The sequence below is a fragment of the Lichenostomus cassidix genome, chromosome 3 (assembly GCF_008360975.1).
Source record: "Lichenostomus cassidix isolate B80296 chromosome 3, HeHo_3.0, whole genome shotgun sequence".
Lineage (NCBI taxonomy): Eukaryota > Metazoa > Chordata > Aves > Passeriformes > Meliphagidae > Lichenostomus > Lichenostomus cassidix.
Window position 1 is genome coordinate 53,150,560 of NC_139483.1, and position 26,321 is coordinate 53,176,880.

Sequence of the window (26,321 nt, forward strand, 5' to 3'; positions counted from 1 at the left end):
TGATGTTGACATATTTACACAAAACCAATTGGGTCTATGGATAGATTACTCTAAGAACAATGCAACTTTAAATAAAACATTATAGGACATGACAACACTGAACTGAAGAGATAAAAGACTGACAACCAATTAATTAATAAAAGAGAACTACACCAGTGGCATAACAAAACACAGCACCTCCCATGTTGCCCCTATCACAGCACTCCTACAGTGCAACGAAGCTGAGCTCTAAGGCTTCATTCCACACTGCCCTTGCCAGCACCTCTTGCTCTCTAGCAAACTCTTCTCTTGAACCCAAATGATACACCAAGCCTGGGCATCTATATGTGCACTGCTTTAGAGGTTTCAAGGATATTCACCTTCATACAAGCAAGGGAATAACACAGCTTTCTCCTTTAATTACTGCAATTAAACTTACATCCATCTCTTTCCAAATCATTAGCACAACTTGACAGCTCAGCATTTGCCAAACTGTGCAGCTCAGTCACTGAGAGGCTGCCTATCAGAGGAAAAATGATGCTGGAGCTCTGAAACAACATGCTGCTGATAAGGCATGCAGAACTCATCACAGCAGCAGGAACCTCTTGCTTAGCGGATGGACTGTGCCCTTTCTTTCTCTTGGAGACCTATCAGGGTCACTGAGTGAGAAGACTATATTGAAGAAAATTGAGGAAATGGTCTCAAAGGAGCAAGAGAGGTTTTGCCTGCTCCCTAACATTTCATTTTCCAATGGATGTACTGTCTGGTTTAAAAATCCAATTACACAGACTACTGTGCAGTTTGTACAAAGCTACTGCTCTTATCCACCATTAGTGGTTGCCTCTGCAGTAGTCCACAGATCCTAGAGATCCACAGAGAAATTCTGAAGAAACAAAATTAAATAAGTAGTTTGTGGAGATCAAAGGTTTGCAGTGCTTCATATGGCATTTTAAAAATAACACGGGACAAGTTCATGTGTACTAAGAGTCTAACTATACTTTCTGGAGAGGTATTGTTTCTTTCTGGAGAGGTATTGTTTCCTATCTGCGTTAGTCATGGCACTTCCAAGCTCTGTTTTTCTAATAGATACATGTTAAAACACAGCTCATCCACTGGGACCGAGAGGAAAAAAAAAGGATGCTAAATTTCATGTCCAAGCAATATCGTCAATCTTGATGAAAAACAATGACAGGCCTTTTTAATTCCATATTAGGAAGTTATTCTTCCCCAGATTTGCTAATTAAGCCTGCATTATTAGCTAGCCATATGCCAGCTAAAAGATGTTACCAATTAACAGCTTTTTTTTAATGTGTATTCATTAGAAAAAAGACAATTATATTTCAGTAATCTTTCCAACTCCTATTGAGGGACTTGGACAAATCAAAAAAGGGAACAACACAAACTAAAGTAAAGCAAATGAATGAGTGCTTTTTATTTGGCCTTTCTTTTTTTTCTAGAAGCACACAAGCAGCACTCAAGCACTTTTCAAAAACACGTGAAACAATCCATCACTGTGAAATATTTTTAAGATCACTGGAAAAATGACATAGCCCAGTTGTTTGTTCCTGTGTACTTTCCTTTCACAGACATCTGGTTTTCATCTTTCTATTTCAGTGGCACCAGGCTTGATAGTTACCATAACAGTGACATCCTTCATAGTACAGGCTTCCCTCTATTGTCCTGATACATGTAGGTGTGCTTATCTGCACCCAGTTCATTTCCCATCCTGCCTTTGCCCTTAATGCATGAAGGTAAAAGGCTAATTTTGCTCCATCGATGTAGGCTTTGAATGAAAGGAAACAGTGGCTTGCCTCCAGGACAACCCTGAGCACTTTTGGGCTACTTTGTAACATCAGTCTGGAGCACTGGTGACATGGAAGCATAATTCATATACACAACATATATGTGTACACACACACACACACACATAAATATAAATATAAAAATATACAACATGTACTTACATACCCTGCACTAACAGGAGATCTGCGATGCTAGTGGTCTCTAGGCACCATAAACTCAGGATTAATGCAGCTTGTCTCCAGAGCTCTACACTGATCTAGAGGGAGTCTGTTTTTTGCTTTTTATAACTGTGGGTGGATGATTTTCTGCATATTTTCCTGTCATGCTTATTATACTAATAACATGGTTTTTAAATGCCTTCAAAATGTATTTTCAAAGCATAATTGACCACAGTGAAGACACTTGCTCCAATTCCAGTGATAAAAAAAATTGGTTAGCATTCCAAATGTTTAAAATGAATTCTTGTTTTATTTTTAAATATTGTTTGTAACATTCTCACTCAAAGTGTTTTGTGCTGAACGCAAAAACTTTTCTCAAGTATTGAATTAAAAACTATGGCAACCACTGAGACATTATCTTTGCAGTTGCATTCATGTTTCACAATAGAGTTTTGCAGTATGCCACCTTTGGAGGCAGAGAAGGCAACTGGAAATGCTCTTGTTAGTAGCCAGCATATTGCACTCCAAACGTTCAAAGATGCAATAACTCCCCTGTAAAGACAAATACAGATTCTCTCTCTAACCTCTACACCAACCTCTCCCCAGGTTTTGGCAAGGCTTGGTTTAGGCACTACAGCAGGATTCTGTTGTCTCAGAAAGAAATAATCACCATGTGAGTGGATGCCTGTGTCTGCTCACAGTATGTTAACAAGAGACAGCAGGTAACAAAACATGAAAATGTGGTGGAACCTCCCTGTGCATTTGACTCAATTGATCCCTTACTGGTTTTTTTAATTCTTCTGCCTCTTCCATTCTTTCAGGTACCTTTTTGTTACTTTTTATTTTGCAGAATCTGCTGCAGGTAGCAGATTTTTTTCCAGTTTTGGAATTTCAGGTCTACTTTTGTCATTACAAGTTCCTGACAGAGTAAAATAGGAACCAAAGCCTCAGTGAAGTTATGATGGTACCCAGGATGCAGTATTTGCCTGAAATCCTATACTGAAACTTTGTGCAAGTTTAAAGTGACTTCGTGTCCTATGGGAGACTGCTGGGCACATCACATACCTTGGCATGCACTAAAATCAAGCTTAGATGCTTTTGCATTGCAAGGATAAAACACATATGTCACTGTCAGCACTGTAACCGAAGAGTATCTTTATTTTTTAAAAAAATAAACAACCCACAAAATATTCTGCAGCTGGCGGAGAGGTTACCCAGTTCCCTGGGTCTGTCAGAAGTGTGATTAGATATCTGTCTTTCACTGTAAAGTGAAATGCTGCCGTCATATCCTGCACTGCAGGTGACCGGGGCTGCTTTTGGAGGCCCAGGGTGATGAGCTCCCAGGCAGCTTCCTGCTCTTCATCAGTGAAATCATGGGCGTCTCCAGAGACACTGCTAACCATATCCTGTTGCAATCATTCAGGACTGTTGTCATATGCTTCCCTTTTCACCTGCAGGTAAGCCTTATGGATTTTTCCCAGATGACTACAAAGAAAAGCTGTGTTATAAGTCATCTCCCACCGGCTTCCTTCATTTGCAAGCATCAACACAACACAGCTTCTTTTCCTGATCAAAACCATCTGCATGTTTTACACCAAAAGGTGTCTCAGTACTTTTGAGAAGACATTTCCTTCCACTGGAGGAAAGACAACAAAAACCCCCTCTCCCCAAGCCCCAGTGACTCAATGTAACAGCAGAAAAACAAAGCACAACAAGGTCACACCTCTGCACACGAGAACTGCAGCGTATCCCTTCTTTCCTACCATTCTTGTGCCTCCCTACCAGTAACAATGCAAGCAGGTCTCCATCTACAGCCTGACCTGGTTACAGGTTCACATCAGATACTGTGCACTTTCTGTGCTTTGGGCTTTGTGGTTTTGAAGCTCCTTTGCTGTGTTAGCAAAGATTTGCAACTCTTATATTTGAATTTTGGGCCATCCATAGTGGATGCAGAACTGCAGGATCAAGGCAACAAAGTGAAATCCAGGACTGGGCAGTAGCACTCACTGGTAGGTTTACAGCAAGCCTTCTGTAACCTGTAGTCCACCAGTTTTGGTGACTTCTCTGAGCGACAGGTTAATACATGGAAACCTAGATTAATTAGCAAAATTCTTATGGACTTCTAAGAGGCTACAGTTTCACTGATACCCTTCTTTCTCAAAAGGCACAGGAAGACAGCAGGGGTCCAGCAGCAGCTCCACTCTGCTGGAGCCACCAACTCTGGTAGGGGTCACCATAGGCTGGGCTATCTGCAAGGGAAGCACAATAATTAGCACAACTCCCCACAGGCTTGTCATGCTTTCAACGCAGAACTGTCCCCTCCAGGCACAAATGAATCAAGGAAACCACTGCTGAGAAACATGCTATTTTCCCATGTTAGCTCTGAGATTCCCTAAATGCATGTCACATCTGGAAGAAAATGACACTTGGATTGCAGAGGCTATACATGATTTTGAAAGTGCCATGCTGTTAATCCCCCTCCTACAAAGGAAAAAAAAATGGTAATTGCAGACTACTCCCCAAGCTTTTGGATCTCATCAACTGCTAAAGAGAAGTTTTCACTATTAAAATAAAGGAAAAATCCTTAATGTCCTATGGATGCTGAGTAAACCTTCAGGCAGGCAGCTCTCCTGCAATTAATGACATGCTGTGCAAGTGGGAACTGCCCAGGCAATGCAAAACAGAGCTAATGAGAAGCCATAACGACATTCAACTGGATTTGCCTCCATGCAAGGAGTAGGTTTGGGGCTTTGTTGAGCTTCTGGTCATTTCTGCTTGGCTTTCTTTCAGTGGAGCTCAACAATTGATGTTCACTTGATAAGTACTAAAATTTCCTTTCCAAGATTTTTGATTTTTACAGTCTGCTTAACAAAATTACTTGTACACTTCCAACCCCTCCCCCCCACTAGTTTTCCCACACTTTTATTTCAATGATAATATTTCTTTGATGTTCTGAGGGTTAGGGATCACTAACTGACTAGAAAGAATGATGCCAAATGGAGAGAAATACAGCTCTGAAATCTAGCAGACACATGTAAAAACACATACATAGCCACACCATCCTAAATGTAACCAAAACACAATTTATGCTTGTCAGTTTTTATGTTTTATGCACTATACAACTGCAAATCTTCCTTCTAATTCAGTATCGTTTGTTATATCTTTAACTTTTTCGCTGAAAAGTCATACCAGGAAACTGTTTAACTTTGGTGGAAAAGAATAAACATTGGACATTTACCCACTAAAAAATGACCATCCACTGCTTATATACAAATATTCAGACTGATGATCCCAAACTCACCTCTGAGAGTGAGAAGTGCCATCACCAGATCAAAATAAATAAATGAACCACCACATATATATTATCTATAATACATATGATCCGTATAATAAATAGGATTACATTTGCTGACAGCAGCAGTACTAGGCAGTTGGGCTGAATAACAGTTGAGTAACAGTGCCCTGAGCTACTCCACAGCGCATCTGCTACACATCACAGTGCACAACGTTTTCTAGGTAATAAATGATAGGAATACATCATTCCTAGCATCCACTTGCATTCTTCTGGAAGATAAAATACCATTCAAACCTTCCACAAACACTGAACAATTGCATGAATCTTCTGTTGGGATTGGACTATATGAGTAGTGATTACTAACTGCTTTCCACCCCTGCCACAGTTGCCCCCTTCCTCTGCCCAAAAACCACACTATGCTTTTTCTCTCTAACAGCTGAGCGTTCAGGCAGATCAGCAATGAGATACATCTTCTCTCATCCAGGTTGGAACCTAGACCTCAATGTATATTGTATCTCAGGATTTTTACCCTTAAATTATTCTGCATGAGAAGATGATGGCTGTAGTCCTACTGTTAATGAAGGGGTTCTGAAATCAGCTCTAGAGATTTTAAAGACAAAATACTAATTTCTTCAACTTATGAAAACCACCCCCCCAGCGGTGGCTATGTTGTATACGCAGGAGACCAAAATCACAAAATGCAGCAAACTCTTCACAATACTTGCTGATTTTCATTACACATATAGCTGTGTGAAATCAGGTAACAGAGGGATTTCCTTTTTGAAATCCTAGCACATGTATTTTGCATCTGTTGAAAGCACTGCTTTGGGAAGCTTCTTAAGGTAGCTGCATGATGTGGAACTTGGAAGGTGGGTTTGCTTTCTGACCCAGTCTCCCTCTCTCTCTTCATTCTCACCTCCTGGGCACGATCAGATATGCAAACGAGCTGCTCAACTGCATGTATACTTTATATCAGGAGGGCTACAAAAAAACCCCTGAAGAGTTTCCCCAGTCAGGCATGTTTGCATGTTGGCTCCTTGAGCATGAAAAGCGGCACTGCGTGCAGGGAGACCAATACCCAGATTTCTCACCTTGGTCCCTGACATGCCATCTTCACAGAAACATATTTCTCACTGCACTGTCAAGTGGAAGAATGTCCACAATTGGCATCACAATAAACAGAATACACAGCTTCAACAATACTGGAAGAATTATTTGATATTACAGAGGAAACTCAAGCCTCCAAAAATCAGACTCCAGAAACACACAAGGACGTACTTTTTCTACCTCATTTTTGTCCACTATATCTGTAAATATGGGCATTTCAAGTAGGGCCATCATATTGACCTGGACCTCACCCCCAGGAAAAGCTGAAGGCACTTGATGAAAATGTTCCCTCCTGCAGATTTGAGTTTGTCAAAGATGTCATGAACTCTGCTGATCAAACTTGCCATGAATTCTCATTTCCTTATCATATGAAGGGAAAGTGAATAAGGTCGTGAAACAGGAGGGGAAGATGAATTAGTTGAAATAATTTAAATAAACTCAAGATAGGGAAACGTGTTCAGGGATTTTTAACCGTAACTTCTGTTCATTGCATTAAGGATGGTATTCCCAAGGAAAAGAAGTTTATTTTCCATCTCGGCAGTGTATAGAATTTTTTATTTCTTTTTTAAGAGGTGATGGGGATAGATTTGTCCATATATACACATATTCATGTACGATCAATAACTTCTGCTGAGAGTAAAGGGACTATTTCAAGAGGCAACAGCAAAGGCAATTTCCCCAAGTTTCTATATTCAACTTATTCCCAGGATCAATTTTACTTCATTTTTTTGAAAGAAATACAGCACCATTTCAAAAGCATTACAAAAATTAAACCAGTTGGACATTCTTGAGAAAGCAAATTCTAGTTAACATTCAACATTTCTCACACAGCAGCTTCCATTTCTGCACCTGCAAAGTTAATTTTTGAAGATGCTTCCATAAAACCATTCTGCATTCAGTGACTATTTCTATAATGATTACAAGCCATCACAGTAGCTATTTTTACTGGGTTTCTTGAGTTTCTTAAAGACCTTTTAAGATACAACTGAGGATAAAATGAAGTTACGTGAAATATTTGCAGAGAGTGTACCCTAAGGTTTTTCCTTATGTTCAGTAAAATACGTAAAATGAAAATACATCTTCCCTTTCTCACACATGCATAATTCTTTATGTCTGTTAGAATTTAATATTATTTCAGAAATGCATCTCTCTGATGATACTCAAAAGATTCAGAGCAACCAAAGTCAGATCACAGCAGTCTTTCCAGAGACCTTAGAATAACAGGTAATTATATGGTAAAATTTCCCCTTCTAGTTATGTTTCATAAAAAGTTATTTTTAATACACTAAAAATACAAAGTAAGGATAAGGAAGTTAGTAACAGACTACTAAACTTCACCTTAAAACAGCAGGCTAGAGAAAACATTTCTAGCCAATATAATTTGCAATTAGAAATCACAAGCAGCTAAAGGAAAAATCGCAAATTTTTGTTCATTCTGCTTCATGCTACTTTGATGTAGAGAGAGATTGATTCTTGGCAACTGCCAACATAGCAGGATTTAACTGAGCACCAGAAGCACAGACAATTAGTTCTCAAAATGATTAAACACAACTAAATTTAATTACACTGACAGGCATGCTCAATTCCCAGATTTTCTGAGGTCACATATTCTTCTGTCAACAGAACACCTAGATACTCCAGAACCAACAGTAGGGAGGACAATATGCTACTGCAACATAAATAGTATTTAATATAGTGTGAATATGTCCTGCAGCAAAATGTGTTAGAAGCGTAGTATCTATCCCTGTTAAATAAAGTTAAAAATAAGGTTAAAGATAATAAAGTACAAATGTGGTATCCCAGAGAATACAGAGCTGTCAGAACTAATGAGCATCTCGACTGGATGGTTCTTGATATCCATGTATTTTTAATAATATTTTATAACTTAAGGAACAGCTTCCATTTCTGGAATGATATTACTCTCTGTTGCCCTCCTAATTCGTTTCTTAGCTCTCAGATGAAAAACATATAACTATCCTAAATACATTCATTTCTCAGTCTACAAAAAAAAAAAAAACAATGAATGACTGACTGAATGAAGAAGGCATGTTTGAATGTAGTACACATGCAACAAAAGACTTATTTCTTTGAGATTACAAGGCACTTCTGAAATGCTTCACTGTACTTTCAGTTAAGATGATGCCTAACCTTAGCTTGGTATGAGATGAAGAAAACAGTGAAAAGAAAACAAACAAAACTGCTCCAAACAAGAAACACAAAATCCAGAAATCAGACATGCAACCATTAACTCCAAAGCTTTAAGACTGTTTTTTATTTACTTACATGTTATGGGACAAAAATCAACCAAACTTCAAAGGAGCCTGCTCCCTCAGAGCCAAACAATTACATCTACACTTGCTGTCAACTGGAAAGTGAGCATCTCTAGCTGTGTCTCCTCTGAAATAATCCCAAACTGCCTGTTCTTCCAGGCTGTGCTCAGAACCTCTCAGAACTGCCAGCATCTCCTCCACAGAGCTGTGCTTACAGAGCTCCTCTCCCCCATACTTCTGCACCATCGCCTACTTGCCTACTGCACTAAGGGTGTCCCACAGGCGTGGGAGGTCAAGTCAGCACATGCAGGAAACAGAAGGCAAAGGGGAAAAAAAATCCACAAACCCAAATCCAGATGCTATGCTTTTCAAGGCTGCACAATTTCCTCAAACTAGCTTTTATTAGCAATAGTTATTGTTCATCTGGTGAGCAGTACCAAATCACAGCTATAAAAACAGAAATCATTTTAATTCCTGTTCTACACAATCACAAAAGCACATCCAATATAATATACACCACCTGAACTTACTGTTAGGTTTGGGTTTTCTTTACTTTTACATCTACTGGAGATATTAAAAGGGTCAAACAAAAAGCTCTGATGGTAATAGGCACCCTCCAATAGAAAAACAGCAATCAATTACAAACCATTTGCAGAAATTGTAGAGCTGTCACAGACTCATTTACAGCTGCAGTCCAAGTCAGACTGGCTCTGATTGCCAGGCTGTTTTCTACTCTTGCACCTACAAAACTAGGACAGCCTCAGATAATTTTTAAAATGACACTAGCAGACCTGCATGTCAGCTCAAGAAGTGAACTACAATACAGCATGGGCAATTACTTCAGCAAATCATGCAAAAGCCCTAATAACTGCTGAATCTGACAGATTTGAGGCTGTAGGGAGGGCAGGGACCAGACCTGTCCATTTTCCCCTCTTTTTTTGAGCGTTAATTGCAGTATGCAATTTAGAGCATTGGAGCAAATTCAGTGCATTAAGAGCAACAACTGGTGTACATCAATTGTTCTCTGTGTATTTAAATCCTCAGAACTCTCCCTAATTTTCTGGCACCTGGTGGATGTGACACAGGAGATCAGGATTGGCTTTGTTCCTCTGCTAAAACAAAGCTGATGCCTCAGAATCTCCTCCCCTCCAGCAGGACAGAAGGTCAGCATTTTTGTCCCCACAGTGCATGGGGAGCAGCACATACCCTGGGCAAGCAGGGCACCCCAAGACACCCAGGGGAGGCTGGCCTGGTGCAACCAGCCATCACCTCTGCTGTGCTCCCACAGAGATCCCCACCCCTAAAGCCAGGCAGAAGTCCTAAAACAGGAGACTAGAGAAATCCACAATAGTCCTTCCAAAGGAACAACGTGTCCTAAGGAGAGAAAATCCAGTTTATTCTTGTCTGATTGCAAACACTTTGGGGAAGCATAAGCAATTGTTACACAGGGTACAGATAATCTCTGTGGGAATCCCATTGTGCAGCAGGAGATGGACTGAAGATCCGCAATCACCAGGGCTCTCCTTACTCTCTAGGGAAAGGGCATAAAATCACCTATATAAAACTGAAGTAAGTTACAAAGTAATTATTTAAGTAAGATTAACAGCTCCTCTCAGTGGGTATGATAAGAGGCACAATGTATCTTCCCTATTCCAGTCTTCTGAGTTTTTATATTCTGTCTCTTCTCCACCAATTTTTCATACAACCTAGCACAAGACAGTAATGTATTCCAGAACCATAAAAACTCTAACTTCATCTCTGTTATGCAAGAGTGCTGACACAAGTGTTATCACAAATTTGCTCGAAGATACAACCAACTCATCAACAGAATTTAAAAACACATTTCTCTTGTCAGAATGGCAATGCTGGGTAAAATCAGGGCCACCAACACAAAAACACTACCCACGCTAGCAGTTGGAAGGTTCAAAACAATATGCACTTGAGTTGGACACAGGTTGTAATTTGCCTGATTCAGAGTAAAATGGATAAAAACCTGTTCTTTGGAGACCAGTGCATTTGAAGGTGAACGTTAATTCTGGATAGTCCTGCCTCAGTCTCCAAAGTCCTGGCTAAGAGAAGGATAGTCATTAGTCCAGCCAAACAGTAACTGCAGACACATACAGGGTCTCCAAATTAGAGAGTGGCGATCGCCACTTGCACCTCTCCAAGTCTGCACTCTGGTTTAGAACTACTGACACAGCATTGCTATGGTCACTGCAGTCTTAACAGCAAGCCCTGGAAATATCAGCAAAAAGAAAAGACAAAACAAACTGAATCAATTAGAAAGCTGTAGCAACTTTACTGTTCTCTGCAGGAACTGGGTTCAAGCCATACAGAAAAATGAATTTGACAAGTCTCCACCTGTTTGCCATTTGCCCTCATCACTCTGCTCCTGCAGATGCAGCAGCTGTGCTGTAGATGCTGACATGTCAGGGTGATACTAGATACTCAAGATATTAGAACACCAAGTACAGTTAATATGCATACAAAATTTTTCAAATTAATGCCATATGTTAAAACCTTTCCCACAAAATGCAGAGCATTAATGCTATGACACTGCCTTTTGGTTCATTAAGGATTGTTGTACTAAGCACATTCTTACCCTGAAAGGTGGATCAGTCTTCTCCCTGTGTGGCACTTGGTCCAGAGTGCCATCAGTACTGCTCCTTTTCAAACTGGATGTGACGTCAGGCACATTACTAAAGTCTGCATTTGAAAGAAAGCACATAAATAAATTAGAGGGTTATAGGACAGAAACAGGAAAAGTATTTGTTCTTGCCTGCCAACACTTTCAGTGTCTAGTACAATTGCACCAGGGGGAGAGAATCACAGAATCAATTAGGTTGGAAAAAACCTCTGAGACCATTGAGTCCAACCTATGACCTAACACCACCACGTCAACTAGACCAGGACATGAAGTATCATGTCCAGAAAGAACATAAAATTTGCAATCCTCCCCACTCCTCAGAAAACAATGGGAGAGGTCAAAGCAAGGAGCAACTATGCCTTGAAACTCTGCTCTCCAAACAGCAGCTGGGCATCTGAGACTGTCTGAAGCAATGTGCATATCTGATCTACCAAAATAAACCTAACGCTCTTGCTAACAGCATGCTTTTGAAGGCAGCACTATCTATAATCAGCACACTCTGTGCTGAGACAACCAGTGAAAATTATTAAATGCACTCAGCAGTTCTCCTTGGATGAGCACAGCATTGTTTGACATGACTTAGTCCTGAATCCTTTAAAGATTTCAGAAGAAAAGAGAATTTTGCCCTGGAACAAAGACCACAATTCATAATACAGACAAAATCCCTTCTTCTTGCAAATAGTTTACCAGTTTTACTAAGTTTGGAGTCCATCTCCACAGAAGCTGGAACAATGCAAAAACCAGAGGCAGCACTGTCCTGCTCTATTTACTGTCAAACCATGGGTTCCAATAGCATTTACATTTAAACTCAAGGGCTACCCAACAATGCTGAACATTGATATAAAAATTATGTTCTTCCTCTTTATATTTCCTCAACTGGCTGCTGAAAATCTGCAGAGATGTTCACATGGAAATTCTAATAAAAAATCCTATGAGCAAAAATATGATTTTTGATCTGCAGTATTATCAATCTATGTAACTGAAAATTATAAAGCAGCCGCCAAAAAAAAAAAAAGAAAGAAAAGAAAAAATATTTTCAGCAACCTCAGATGGTAACAAAGCAATAAAATAAATGGGGAGGTAAAATTTGCTGCTTTGTTTCCTGGCCTTTAAGCCTCTAGAGTATAATTTACACCACAGTACCACACTTTCAAATTCTTTCTCAACACCTACAAATGCTGGAGATTTATTTTTAAGTGAAAGGTAAGATTCTTATTTAATCGCTGACAGCAGCAACTGAAACAGTAATTAAATACCACCCATCTTGCAGTGAAATCATGACAGCTTGCAATAAAGAAACTGGGATGGACAACAGAAGTTAGCTGCCTGGGTGTTGCTGTTGTCCTGTCCATGCAGAGCAGGACCAGCTCCTCTCAGAAAGAATGGACCAACACAGACTGAAGCAGGGAGGAAAATGGGAACTTTAGGCCCAAAAGAGCACCTTGCAGACCAAGAGGACACTTTCTGGTAAGCCAAAACATGGCTGACAGACTCCAGAGGCAACTTCAGAGAAAGACATGTAAATAACTCAGCACAATGTGAACTTGATACTCGGTGTTTCTATGTGTTATTAAGGTGCCCAGGTCAATCTTAGCATCAAGGCTGACATTTTCCACCCAAATGCCAAAGACTTGACCACTACCCTATTTCCCTTGCAGAAACAAGGTCTCATCACTTTTCTCCCCTCACATTTTATTATCTTTTCCATCCAGTTTCAGGTGTGGCTCATGATATGTAAGAGCCTGTGTAACCTGCAATACCCCAAGAGTTACCACTTTGGAAGAAAAACCACATTTTGTACAACTCCACTCCATCCATCCATCATCTTTAAGATCTTAAGAAAGAGTCTGTCTTGTCAACTTATTTTATTATGTTTTTACCTCTCTTCCTTCACCAAGCCTGAATAATTTGCTCTTTCCGTCTGGACTTTTAAAGTAATTTTGAGGCTCTCTTCTGTGTATGAGTACACATGAATGCCTCTTAACTTCCACCTTCGTCAACTCCTGGGTAAGCCAACCCCTAAAACTTAAATTGACTTTTAAATAACATTTTCTTCAGGGTAAAGTGATGCCAAGGATATTATTTCGTCTTGTTTCCCAGTTGAGCTCTCTTTACTTGCCTTCAGGGTTTTAATGCCCTTCTCCCCCCATACATCCAAACAGCATGAACCCGAGATACATTTTGCAATAGCATAAAGGATCTAGAGTTTGATCTCAAGTAGCTAGCTAGAGAGAAAAAAAAACCTATGTCCTTTCCCTGATTTTACAGAGTGACCATTTTTCCTTTACAAAGCAATAAAACTAACCTACACAAGCAATGAAGAGAGAGTATAAATGTGGGAAGAGGAAAACAGGGAAAAACAGTCAGCAGAGAACATAAACAGAAGAAATCAGGATTACAACACCCAAAGTAGGCAAACAGAATATTGTATTGCTTTTTCCAGATGACACATCTTTTCCTGCCTTCACCTTCATTTTGTTTTTCCTTTGTAGTCCATAGGACTGTCAGAGCTAAGTCTATATTGTCTTGCCCACTTTTATAGCATTTGCTGTTGGCAGAGTGAGTTGCTGACGATGGAGAAGCAACAGTACATGTTATTTTAAATAGCAAAATCTAAAAAAAGTTACACAGAAAGAATCCAAGGTGAAAAAAGACATCCTACTGCATCCTAGATTGTATGCAGAATTAACATGGGGAGCGAAGGAAGGAAGGAAGGATGTATGGGTTGTTGATCAGTTTAACGTCCATATCCTGTCTCCTCTTCCTTCTTTGCTGTGGAAGGAGACTTCCTTTTTATCTGCTCCTACAGATCATTCCCAAAGAGCATAAAAACAGCAACATCACCTGCATAGCACAAAAAAATCCCCAATAAAACAAAACACAAAACCAAAAAAAATCAGGGGAAAAAAAAAGTAGTATTACCCTAGAGAATGGGTAATTATAAATGCAAAGCTTAAGACCATGACCACAGCAAGAAGTTTAATACTGAAATTCTTTCTACTTCCAGTATTAAGTGGAAGGAGAGTAGCAAAGCCAAGCCCTACAAAATGTATTTTCTTTAAACATTCAAATTTGGATTTAGCTCTACAATGGTATTATCAAAGATGGTCACAAATAGTAATGTGAAAGTGTTATCTCACAGGCTGGGTAACCACTACTCTTTCAGGTAAGACTGGCAATAAAACTGTAGAGTATGCACAGAATTAAGTGAGATGCTGTCATTGTGCAAGTACAAATTTGTTCCAGTATAAAATATTCTTGTTCTTTGTTGGGAATTAGCATGGAAAAGCAAGGAGATATATGTTCCTAAAAATCATCAAAGTTTAAGGTCAAACCAGCACTTCCAGGATTTTTTATTATTATTAAAAAACAAATAAACATACAAACAAACAAACAAAACTACAAAACATCTCTGATGTTACTAGAATTACATTTCTCCCTGCTTAAAGAAAGCACGGAATCCTTCACTGAAAGCATTGCTTGAAAGACTCTCCAGCATAGTATATGGTAAGTGTATCATGGCTAAATCTGCCCATACAGCTCAATTACACTAGTACATTTGATTTATTCTACTGACATACTTGTGATAAACCTGTCTGGAAGAAAAATGGGACTGATAATAATGAGTTAAATGAAACATGGTTTAAATCTTTTAACATAATTTTTATCTTTTTTTAAGCAGTACACTTCTCAGCCCTGTTTACACACACACATTCATGCTTGGTGAGTTGAAATGTTTATCACTTCCAGCTGGGATATGGGAATCTCTGAAGCAGATACTTTTTTCTGGTCTAGCAAACAGGAGTGTCTCCAGACATGAAAATACTAAGTCAGTGTGGTGGGCTGACCGTGGCTGGACACCAAGTGCCCACCAAAGCAGCTCTAGCATACCCCTCCTCAACTGGGCAGGGGAGAGAAATATTATGAAAGGGTCATGGGTTGAGATAAGCCAGGGAGAGATCACGCAGCAGTCACCTTCACAGGCAAAACAGACTCGACTTGGGAAATTTAGTTTAATTTATTACTAATCAAATCAGAGTAGGATAATGAGAAATTAACCCAAATCTTAAAAACACCTCCTCCCCACCCCTCTCTTATTCCTAGACTTAACTTTATTCCCATTTTTCTTTCCCTCCTTCCCCTGAGCAGCACAAAGGACCAGGGAATGGGGGTTGTCAGTTCATCACACATTGTCTCTGCCACTCTTCCCTCCTCATGGAGAGGAGTCCTCACACTCTTCCCATGCTCCAGTGTTGAGTCATCCCATGGGAGACAGTCATCCACAAACTTCTCCAGCATGACTCCTTCCTGAAGGCTGCAGTTCTTCATGAACTGCTCCAGTGTGGGTCGTTAACACAGAGTGCAGTCCTTCTGGAACAAACTGCTCCAGGGTGGGTCCCTCACAGGGTCACAGGTGCTGCCAGCAAAGCTGCTCCAGCATGGGCTTCCCATGGGGTCACAGCCTCCTTCAGGCATCCATCTGCTCTGGTTTGGGTCTTCCACAGGCTGCAAGTAGATCTCTGCTCTCCTATGGATCTCTGTGCACTGCAGGGGCACAGCTGCCTCACCACGGTCTGCACCAAGGGCTGCAAGTTCTTCTCCAGCACCCAGTTTGTCCCCTCCTTCCTTATTCACTGACCTTGGTGTCTGCAGAGTTGTTTTTCTCAGATATTCTCACTCCCCTCTCCTGCTGCAATCATGCATGTTTTTCTCCCCCCTTCTTAAATATGCTATCCCAGAGGAGCTACCACCACTGCTGATGGGCTCAGCCTTGGCCAGTGGTGAGTCTGTACTGGAGCCAGCTGGCACTGGCTCCATTGGACATAAGGGAAGCATCTAAAACTTTCTCACAGAAACCACCCCTGTAGCCCCCTGCTACCAAAAACTTGACACACAAACCCAATACAATCAACTTGTTGCAAACAAGAAGAGTAGCAACAGCAGATAAATACTAGAATTCCCAGAAAAGCACAGGAGGGAAAGAATGCCTCTATGTGAGAAGCTTAAACTATATCACATGAAATGCACATGAAACATTTTTCTTGGTTTCTAGAAATGAACCACGAAGTACTAAGAACCCACTCAGCACCTTTAGCTGCAAACAGCATCACCAAAGAATGCCATTACTCCTGCAATATTGTGTCTTGCTGGCAGGCAGGTAGGTGACTCAGTCATTCAAGAAAAGTTAGAATGCAACCACTAAAAACTGAGAGAAAGCACACTTCTTAAGTCATGCTCCTCACTGCTCAACATTCAATTAAAAGTAGGCACAGAACACACAGATGGGGCAGTTGGTTTGAAAAACAAACACATGCAGCATATCCAAGAGCTCTGTATGCCTACGGGAATGTCTCTTCCCATGTTGCTGCAGTGATACACGTACAAGTGGTGAATGTGGAAGTTATTCATGTGTTTGTGAGCAGTGAGGTACAATGGAAATGCATCCTCTAGCAGATGTGTAAGACAATAATAATCTCTGCTACAATCCCAGCCAAGAATCCAAAGGAAATCAACTGGAAAACATCAACATCGACCATCCGGCAATTCATTCACCATAAAGAAGCCATCAGCAGATGCAAATGTCACTTTTCTCTCTTATTCTGTTTAATTAACCAAGAAGCCTTAATTACTTTCTAGTCAGAGATGCTCTTACCAGTTTAGCTGCTCACTGCAAAGGCAAAATCATCATGAGGAGAGAGTAGGAACTGAGGATCCTGTTTCTTTATTCATAATTCTTTTTTCATAATGCATCAGAGTTTGTTCTGTTTCGGACTGCTCTCACTAATTTAAAAAAGTGCCAAATACCCATCACAAGCATGTCAAGTATTATCAAGTGCCAAGCACTTGTAGTTTCAAACTATGGCAAGAGGGTGTGTTTCCACCTGCTGCTCCAAAGACAATGACAAATTGAACAAAAAATTCCTCCTACCTCCACATGAGAAGACAACATGAAAAATTCAATGTACTCAGTCTCTCACTTCAAGACAGATCTGTAACCTATGTAGTAACCTTAGGCTTTCACAATCCATGCAAGGAAAGAAAAAATTAAAATGTGGAGATAAATGGAATATTACATACATTTACTATGGGTAAGCAGATTGTGTCAAACTGATCTGACATCCGCCTTTAATAAAGGATTTTTTAATGACAAAAATATAGGCTAAATCTAACCTTCTGGAAACCTAGTTAAAAAAAAAAAAGATATTTTCATTATTTGTCTCAGCAAAGAAAGCACAATAGGAAGTATTCTAATTAAATAATCATTCAAAGTTAATACAGAGAATTAATTAGGAGCATGACTGGAGATGCATAAAGGAGATGTGGAAGACCTTGAAGAAAAAGCCTAGAATTAAGTCATATGGAAGAACGTTTCAGGGACCTGTAAGAACCATTCGTTCTATAAGCTGTAACTTATGAGTTAGAAACATGAAAGAAAAGTGTGGAAGTGGGGAGAAGGGGCTGGCAACATGTAGTTGTGAGCTACAGCTACTTAAGCAATGGCCAAGGCCAGCAGATACTGACCTTGGCCAGGAATATGTCTATGCTGGCAATTAGAAAACTGGCTTTCAACCATCAATGAATAAATTTCTGAAACAGTCTTACCTTGGCACAAAGAATGCAAAGTCAATTCTATTTTAAAATGGAATAGGGTAAATGCATCAATAGGGCTGTCCAAAGCCATAACTAGCAGAGGATTGGACATTCTGAGACTGGAAATTCCTTCCCATCCTACGTTTGTCTATCACCAGCATAGCACAAATATTACACAGATACATACATACATAATACAGCTACACAGGCACAAATGGCCAGAAGCCTCTGTCTGTTCAGTGGAGCACAAGAAATACTGTAAGTTTTATTAATACTGGTACTTAAAGATCCTGGCAAAGAATGTTATGACTAAGAGACCATTTATATCACAAGTACATGTGGGTTATGAGCCCTGACAGTTGTCCTACCAGTTTCTTGCTGACTCCAGCTCTGGTGCTCATTAACAACTCACTGCAACAAATTGATCTTTTTCTTGTTTGTAGCTCTCTGGCACTTGAAAGGGAAACATGGCCCTCACTTCCTGTCCTCTTTGCTGCAGTTTTTAATCAGCAGCAGTCAGATGCTGTAGATACGGTGACACTCACACAGAACTTCAAGCAGTTATGATGGGCTTGGCCTCGTCTGTAAAAGACTGATAACCTGACCTCAGATCAGAGCAACTGACAGCATTTTTAAACTCTGGTACTGCCCTCTGATTTCACATGATGCAAAACAGCTGTAAAGTGGGCATCAACTTACAATATCACTTTTATCTAGGAAAAAAATAAGATCCTCAGTTATGAAGGACTGCAGGAGGTCCAGGTTGTCCACTAGGAAAGAATGTATTCAATATTTTCACTAATTACCAAATTTTCTAGAGACTGCCAGTAGAACAACATAGCCGATCTTCAGCTGATATTCTCCCTCTCCGTATTACAGAGAGTTTCCATAACACAGCTGCATGGGTTATCTGGAAATTACATACTACATTTGGGTAATAAAGCTAAGCCAGGTGTATGGAAAGCTGAGTTTTTCATTGCTGTGCAAATTCTCCAGACTGATCAGTTAATTATTATAAGCTTAGAGGTCTCATATTCTTCTAGCCAATGTTACTATCAAGAGAAAAGCAAATTTCCAGGAGAAGATAACAAATATTTTCAAAATCCCTGGTGCAAATAATACCAAAGTCTAAGCCAACTCTCAGAAAGGAAAAGAACTTTGGTGGTCTTCATGCCTTCAGAATTACTGAAAAACAGGGAGTGGTAGGTAAACCATTCCAGTACTGCCTGGAGAAGAGAAATATCACCATACTGAGCTCTAAAAATGCTCCCTCAGGGACCAGCACTCATAACTTCAGTTGAACAGTTCAGCCTGGCAGGTAACATTCATGTGTTTATTTCTTTTGGTTTGATACAACTAAATATATTTGAGGTTTTCAACATCATATTTACTCTTTTGTAATGAAGTTTAAAAAAATAGATCTGTAAGTATTTCCTTCTGTATCCTTTTCCTTTCTCAAAACCTTCAAGAAATATCTTTCAAAAAGTAACAGTTGATCCAAAGGGATTTATTGAATGGCTTTCAAGAGACACTCTCACAGTCTCTGTTAAAGAAGGCATCCAAGTTTCACCAGAGAGATGAAGGGTTCTGGGTTCACTAGTTCAGCTATGAATACCTCATGTCTTGCTTATGCCAGGATAAGACCTTTCAGTTCTTTGGCTCATGTTATCCCCTGGGATCAGCATGGAAGGGGCACCAAGCAGTTGGTATACATGACAGAGCCCACACAATCTCTACAGCCCATTAGATTTCTGTTTAGGTTGCAAAGAACACAATAACTATGGTCAGGAAAAAGAAAAGCAACAGAAGATTCCATGAAAGACTCATTAACTGACCCACAACGACCATTTGCACTGAAAAAATGTTTAGTAGAAGTGAGGAGGATCTAGGAGATGAAGTGTGGGGATATACCTAGGTAAGTTTAGTAAAGTTGTGATACAAGAAGACATCGGAGATGCTACTCCAGGGTTTCCATCATGAAGGCTCAGGTCTGGGTAAGCATCAAGAGGTGTTTGGAGACATAGAATTCTTCTAGGCCTTCAAAGAAAAGCAGGTTTTTTCTCTAAACAATCTTTGCCCAGAGAAAGATTATCTGCAATTTAGTGATAAGTCAGCTGAAGAAAAATTCAAAGATCATGACACAAGAATGGTCCAGCTCAAGTAACAAGTGGAGATCTAATTTCCACCTAGGAAAAGTGGACTGGAAAGTCCTACTTTACCTCAAGCTATCCACCTATTTCCTCTGCATGTCATAGTAACAAATCAATGAATCCATTTTTTGCATTCTTACATCCTACTAGTACAAGCCTCAACATATGAAAAATGGCTGCTACACACTGATCTTATGCATGAAGAGTTTTATGGGCACATTTGATTTCTAGGCTGAAAAGTGTCTCTAGATATCTTCTGCATTAAGAAAACAGATCTCTAAGAGAAGGCGAGTAGATTGCACCACAGATGAGAAGTATATATTGAAACACACCATATTCTCTACCACTTCAAGCTGAAAGCCAAAGCAATTTGATTCACTTTATTTCTTCATTGAGGTTCTCTATGAATTTGGGCAAGAGGCTGAGGTACCATGGACCCCAAGTGCAGATTCTTATTCATCTCCAATTAAGTTTTCCAGATTTAAGTGAGTGTTCATGTAATCTCAATTCTTGGAATTTATATAAGTTTTTCACTATTGCACAGTACCAGTCCTTTTTTTCCCCCACAGTTGGTACTCACAGTATTTACTCCAATGCTGGAGTAAATCCAAATTTATTTGCAGGCAGTAATTATGGTTACTAACTGTACAGTGGTTTACAGCTTTCATGCTGCTTTAACTAACAGTTAAAAAGATAGTGAAACATTAAATTCATAATCAATTCAAAAACACCTTCCTCTTTTCATGTAGGAAATTTTCAAGTTCTTCTGAAAGCCTCTGAACTAACTTCAGATAACAACTAGCTAAAATTCTCATTGCTAAATTATTGTGACTTGAGTCTGCCAGTATAAGTAACTTAAGTTTCTAGAAAACTGAACATGTTAGAAAAACAAAAATAAAATTAATTTAATTTAGAAATTCAGAAATTATTAAATCTCTGAGACATTTTGGGTTTTATCACTTTTAGTGGTCCAGGTGTTTTATAACCTATTTTGGACACTGGCTAGAAGGTATATTCTCAGCTTAGCTTCAAGGCTGTAACAACTGACTCCTTGGTGTAGCTGGAAACTCATTCAGGAATCCTTTCCATATGTTAAAATCTGGAAAATTAGCATACAGCTGTCATAACATCAGACTTGCTAAATAGGATTCTTAAACACAGAATTTGTAGATGCCTGTCACTAACTAGACTAATTGTTACCAAACAACACATGCAATTACAGACCAGCCAAGAAGATTCCCTTCACGGCCCCTCTCATCCATATGTTTTGGCTTCAGGGATCAAACTACAAAACATCAGAAGGCATTTTACATGCTTCCCAATGTACAATGCAACCAGGCTGCTTCTTTTTGTGTGTGTGATACTACCTAGACAAAGCGAAATTCCTTCTTCTGGCTGGGAACGGAAACGATCAAGCAGGAAAAGTCTTTCTCCTTTGTTCTCACCCTTCAGTGAGGAAAATGACACTTCTTTTAACATTCCACATTTTCAAGTATAGAAAAAGGCAGTATGTTCATGCAAATATTCTTGTATCATACAGCTTTCTTAAGACATTTTGGGTGACATGCTGAACAGTGGCTTCACTCCAGTCAGCCACCTACCTACTTTTGCTAGTTTGACTTTCTATAGGCCGCTTTATGCTCCCTTGTATCTTTTTATTTTTTTCTAAATATCTACAGAAACATCCATTTTGAAGTTGGAACAGAGTCCTTTAGATTCCTTTGTCCATTAACAGCTCATGGTGAGGCAAAGTAATTTGACTCATTAGCTAATTCAGTAATCAATAGGGGATACAAATTAGCAACACAATAGGAAATAGCCTCCTGCACTTCTGCAGCAAGGCCTGATTAGCCCCTGCATCTCGGTGGTATGTTTCTATACGGTTATTTAACATTCTAAACCTCCTCTATCCCAGTATCTGCCAGTCAGGCAGCTGTTCAGCTTTTCAGTTTTAAGCTTAACACTTCACACCAGCTTCTCATATTGTTCCCTAAATGCATTTGTTTCCTAAGTGCATAACAAATGCCTTTTCCCATACAGTCTCTCTGGAGGCCAGTGTCAGCCATAGCTAGTGCATCACCCTTCTATTCTGGCTCAGCAGCTGGAGATGTGTGGCTGCAGTATGGAGGAAGAAGACACAGCAGAGCCCAAGTTGGGTCCTCAACACCACCATCCTCTCTAAGTCAGCAAAGGCTGCAACCCACTGCTGCCATTAGGTCTTCCAGGCTACAGGTGCTAGATATGCAGGGGTGCTGTCAGAGGTACCTCTCCTCATTTTGGCTGCTCCTGCAGGATTGCTCATATGGGACAGCTTTGGCTGCCCTTAGAGGTCCCTTGCATTGAGGAGAGCTGGAAAGCAAATGGAGTTAGCCCTGGACAGGTTCCAAATACACCACCTCAGCGGTACATTTTCTCCTCCATCTCAGATTTATAAGCACAAAAGTAATGAAAATGGAAAGGAAAAAGGGGAGGAAAAGTTACGTAATAGTTTAGCAAGACTTTGTGGCTTGCTTAGATAGCTTTTATCATTACTCAACCTACCTCACCTCGGTGAAACACAGAACATCTGCTGTTTGATATGTTTTAAATCATGCCTACGGTACTAGTCTATATGTGGATGTCTCTAACTTTATCACAATTAATAAACCTCCTTGCTATCCATATTGTCACTTTACAGACTTCAGTAGGAGGGGCAATATGATGATTTATGCCTACATATCACTGAGCCAGAAGGTGCAACTATGCAGGGTTTAATGAAGTTTACACAAGGAAAAAAAAACCCAACAATTTGGCCCACTGACTTCATAGGGATTAAATCACAGCAGCATTTAGCAAAGCAGAACAGAGTGCTCTTTCAGTAGAAAAGCCCAACAAAGAGCATTTAAGACTGTCCCATTTCATAGCATAAGAAATCTTTTAATTTGCCGAACACACATCTAGCAGAAAGCAGAAAGCCAACAGGACAGTTTGTCAAGTGCCAGCAAGAGCTCATTAAACCACCACTCTTGGGAAACACTTGTATTGCAAAACACACAGTAGGCAACAAGTGCTCCAATGGATCCAGCTTATAAAGAGACAGACGCATTCTCTGAATTAATCTCTACACTGCCACAGCCCCAGGTATTGTCACAGGTCAAACCTAGTCTTTTCACAGTGATTCACAAGAGCACAGGACAAAGAGACTTGCGTTAGCAGCACACAAACAGCTGGAGCAGGAGCAACCCACCACAATTGTCAAAGACTACTGTCAACAGCTCACCCCTTGAGGTTGCCCTGATGAGCATGTCCTATCACATCTACGCAGTTTCCTGCTGAATTGGGTAATAAGCAAGAAAAAGAAAGTCCAGCGGATCTATCTTCAGGCAGATAAGCAGTCATGCTGCATAAACAGCTACATGTCTGTGTTAAAAGAAGCTTTCCTAGTATGTTGCCTCACACCACACAAAACCATCACATACTGGTGTGAGATCCACCAGGCAAGAGGGAGCAATGCATGCAGACCTGCACAACAAACACAGATCAGGGCCCATATCTAACAGAACTGTGGGTATCCTTGGGACTCAAGAAACTAAGAAGCAATATTCACCTCTTCTGAGCTTGAAGGAATTTCCTGTGAAAGAATAAAAGCAGATTTCTTTGATACCTCACACATGAAGCACAAGGAAGGAGACGCCCTACAGCACAATGAAGAGAACTTTTATGTTGAAACAGCAGCTAGGCAAACAAACAGGACCTGATTTTGGCAGAACTAAAAGTAGAAGTTATTTTAGAAATGAGTTGCAATTAAGTTTTAGTTTTACTTTAGTTTATGAAATGCTTTTGGCAATACATTAAGAATATTTGCAAAAAACTATGGACAAACAGCAAGAAGCAGAGTGGTCTGAGCCAGTGGTCCAGGCACAGCTGCCAGAGGCTTGAGACCACCTACCTTAGCGTCAACATCCTCCTAACTTTATCTCTTCCCTTGAAAGGGACACACAGATCTTTCTGATATTCAGGGTAGGTTGGGGCTGAAAGAGGATGTAGTGGGTGCTATCTGGAAAGGTGTGCACACTGACATGCAGAGCGACAGCTGGCAGCAGAGCCAACCTCTGTCTTCCTTTTCCTCCCTCAACTCAGTGGTATCTGACAAAGCTGAACGGAGCAAAGTTTTCTGGAGAAGCAGTGAGTTGTAATTATACTTTACAGAGGCATCTAGAACACCTAGCAAAGTGCATTTGAAACAGGAAGTACTTTGGAGTTGAATCCAAATCAGTTATTATTAAGATCACTTTGTTTTTTAATAATTTAGTCATGTGAAAATTAAACTTGTGGCCAACTGATGTGCTTTCTGTGAGTGCTTACTATGATTAAAATCAGAAGCTGCAAATGTCTTGGTAAACAGAAGAGCCACTTTCCATGTGAGGATTCAAACCACTGAGCCTCCTCCTGAAGCACTCACACTTTGCAGGAATATCTCAATGTTTAGCAGATCAGGAGCTAAAATGTAATTGCTCCTCTCCAGCACACAGCCCAGCCATTTGTCAAAAAGGCATGAAGCTTGACTCTCTCTCTCCCTGACTCCAGCCATGCCTTATACAGCACGAAACATCTTCATCAGCAGTGACTCAAGCCAGCATGTCCCAGGCTATGCTGCTGCCCAAGGATTGGTGCAAGAGGCAGGAAAGCAGAGGGCAAAACTCTTGCTCCAAAGTGGCAAGAGCAGCGCTCTGTGGGCAGCTCAACTGAAAGAGAACTTGCTGCCTCTGAGAGTCACTCTCCTTGCAAGCAGCACTCCCCAGCACCTGCCTGCTTCCCGCTCCTCCTCCTCCTTACCTGGCTCTGGCCCCTGTCAGAACTCTGCACCCATCAGCTCAACTCCCTGAGTGTGTGGGGGCTGGGGCGGGGGAGAAAGATTTCTCCTTAATTAGCTTCAGGGGCTGCAGCAAGTGCTGCTGCCAGCACAGGGGTGGGAGGAGTGCTATGGGGCTGGAGGAAGAGGAGGAGGAGCAAGCCTCCTCCTTGGCAGCAGCACCCAAGACTTCACTGCTCCTGGGACTGCACTTCCAGAAAGATGGGCCAGACAGGAACCCAGATCCTGCACAAAAGGTAAGCACCCTACCCCACAGGTGAGGACTACAACATGGAACATGGGAACAATATGCCAATTTATTTTTTACTTTCTAATTTTCTTTTTATTTTTTTTAAGTGGTTTCTTTCCCATTTAACTTTCTAACCCTCATAGATAAAAGTGTTTCATCATGGAAACTTGTTAAAGCATATCCAACTTGCTGCCATCCCCCACCTTTTTTTTTTTTCTTTTAATCAGAGAGTTCTATTTACAAATAAGGGTTGATTTCAACAGTGTCAGCTAACCAAAAACAACAGCTTCTTTGGCAAAAACACACTTGCTGAGGAAAAAGAAAAATTGCCCAACTCTGACAGCAACTCACATAGTGCAATGGCTTTTCACACCTACTAACACTTCTACCTCCTGCGTCATACCACAGATATGGTATATCTATAGATACATGATAAACCCACACAGCATTGCCCTAAATATTCAGGTTTCAATTCTTGTGCCTTCTCTGTTCTTTATTCCTCAAACATCCATACCATCTTAAAATGAGGTGCTTTTGGGGGGGGGGGGGTTTGTTTTGTTTTGGTTTTTTTTTGCTTCACAGCTGTAAGAACTTCAGTCCAATTTCCTCATTTTTTAATTCTGCATAAATATTTCTTTAACTTCTTTAGCACTGGAGCTTGGAGCAAATTTAGTTGCTCTGTTACTTGGTTTTCCACATCTATGAGGGCATTTTTTAAAAGTATTTCATCTCATTTCTTTTCCAGGATAAGCTTATTACTAGCCAAGCAGCTAAACAGCAGGAACATAGTGGTGCCATGTGGGAGATCAAATGATACAACCACAGCAGGTCCAAAATACAGCTACAAGTGCTCTTGGAGAAAATGAATCACCCTCACAGAAAATTCCCTGGGAATGATTTTCAGGAGTGGCAGAATTAATGGCTTTGGAGAAAGTCAATCACTTCCCTTCTGTACCGTAAAGGCTGCCAAAGTTTGCCATGAGGTATAATTGGGTATCCTCAACATAGCAGAGTATGTAGGAAAAAGCATTCATCAGAGTTACACTAAACAGTTACAAAACTGTAAACAAATGTGGACAAATGTGGACATTGTTACCATCCAAGTTATATGAAGCCACTGATTTTACAAAGTTCTGATTTGCTTTTGTATTGTGGTCATTGCCAAGCACTGGGCAGGGCATTGCTGTGTGACTCAGTGCTGAAAGTTTCCATTTTCTAAGCACTTTGTTAATCTTAGCTC

General features: G+C 40.3%; 1 protein-coding gene across 2 annotated transcripts in view; it reads right to left on the bottom strand.

The window, feature by feature from the left end:
• The window catches only part of TIAM2 (TIAM Rac1 associated GEF 2), an 89,007-nt gene that overhangs the window by 20,667 nt on the left and 42,019 nt on the right, over positions 1–26,321 (bottom strand). For both annotated transcript variants that reach the window (XM_085055796.1, XM_085055794.1), the window contains exon 14: positions 11,215–11,318. In XM_085055796.1, coding sequence (XP_084911922.1) covers positions 11,215–11,318 — 104 coding nt within the window. The remainder of the gene's footprint in view (positions 1–11,214; positions 11,319–26,321) is intronic.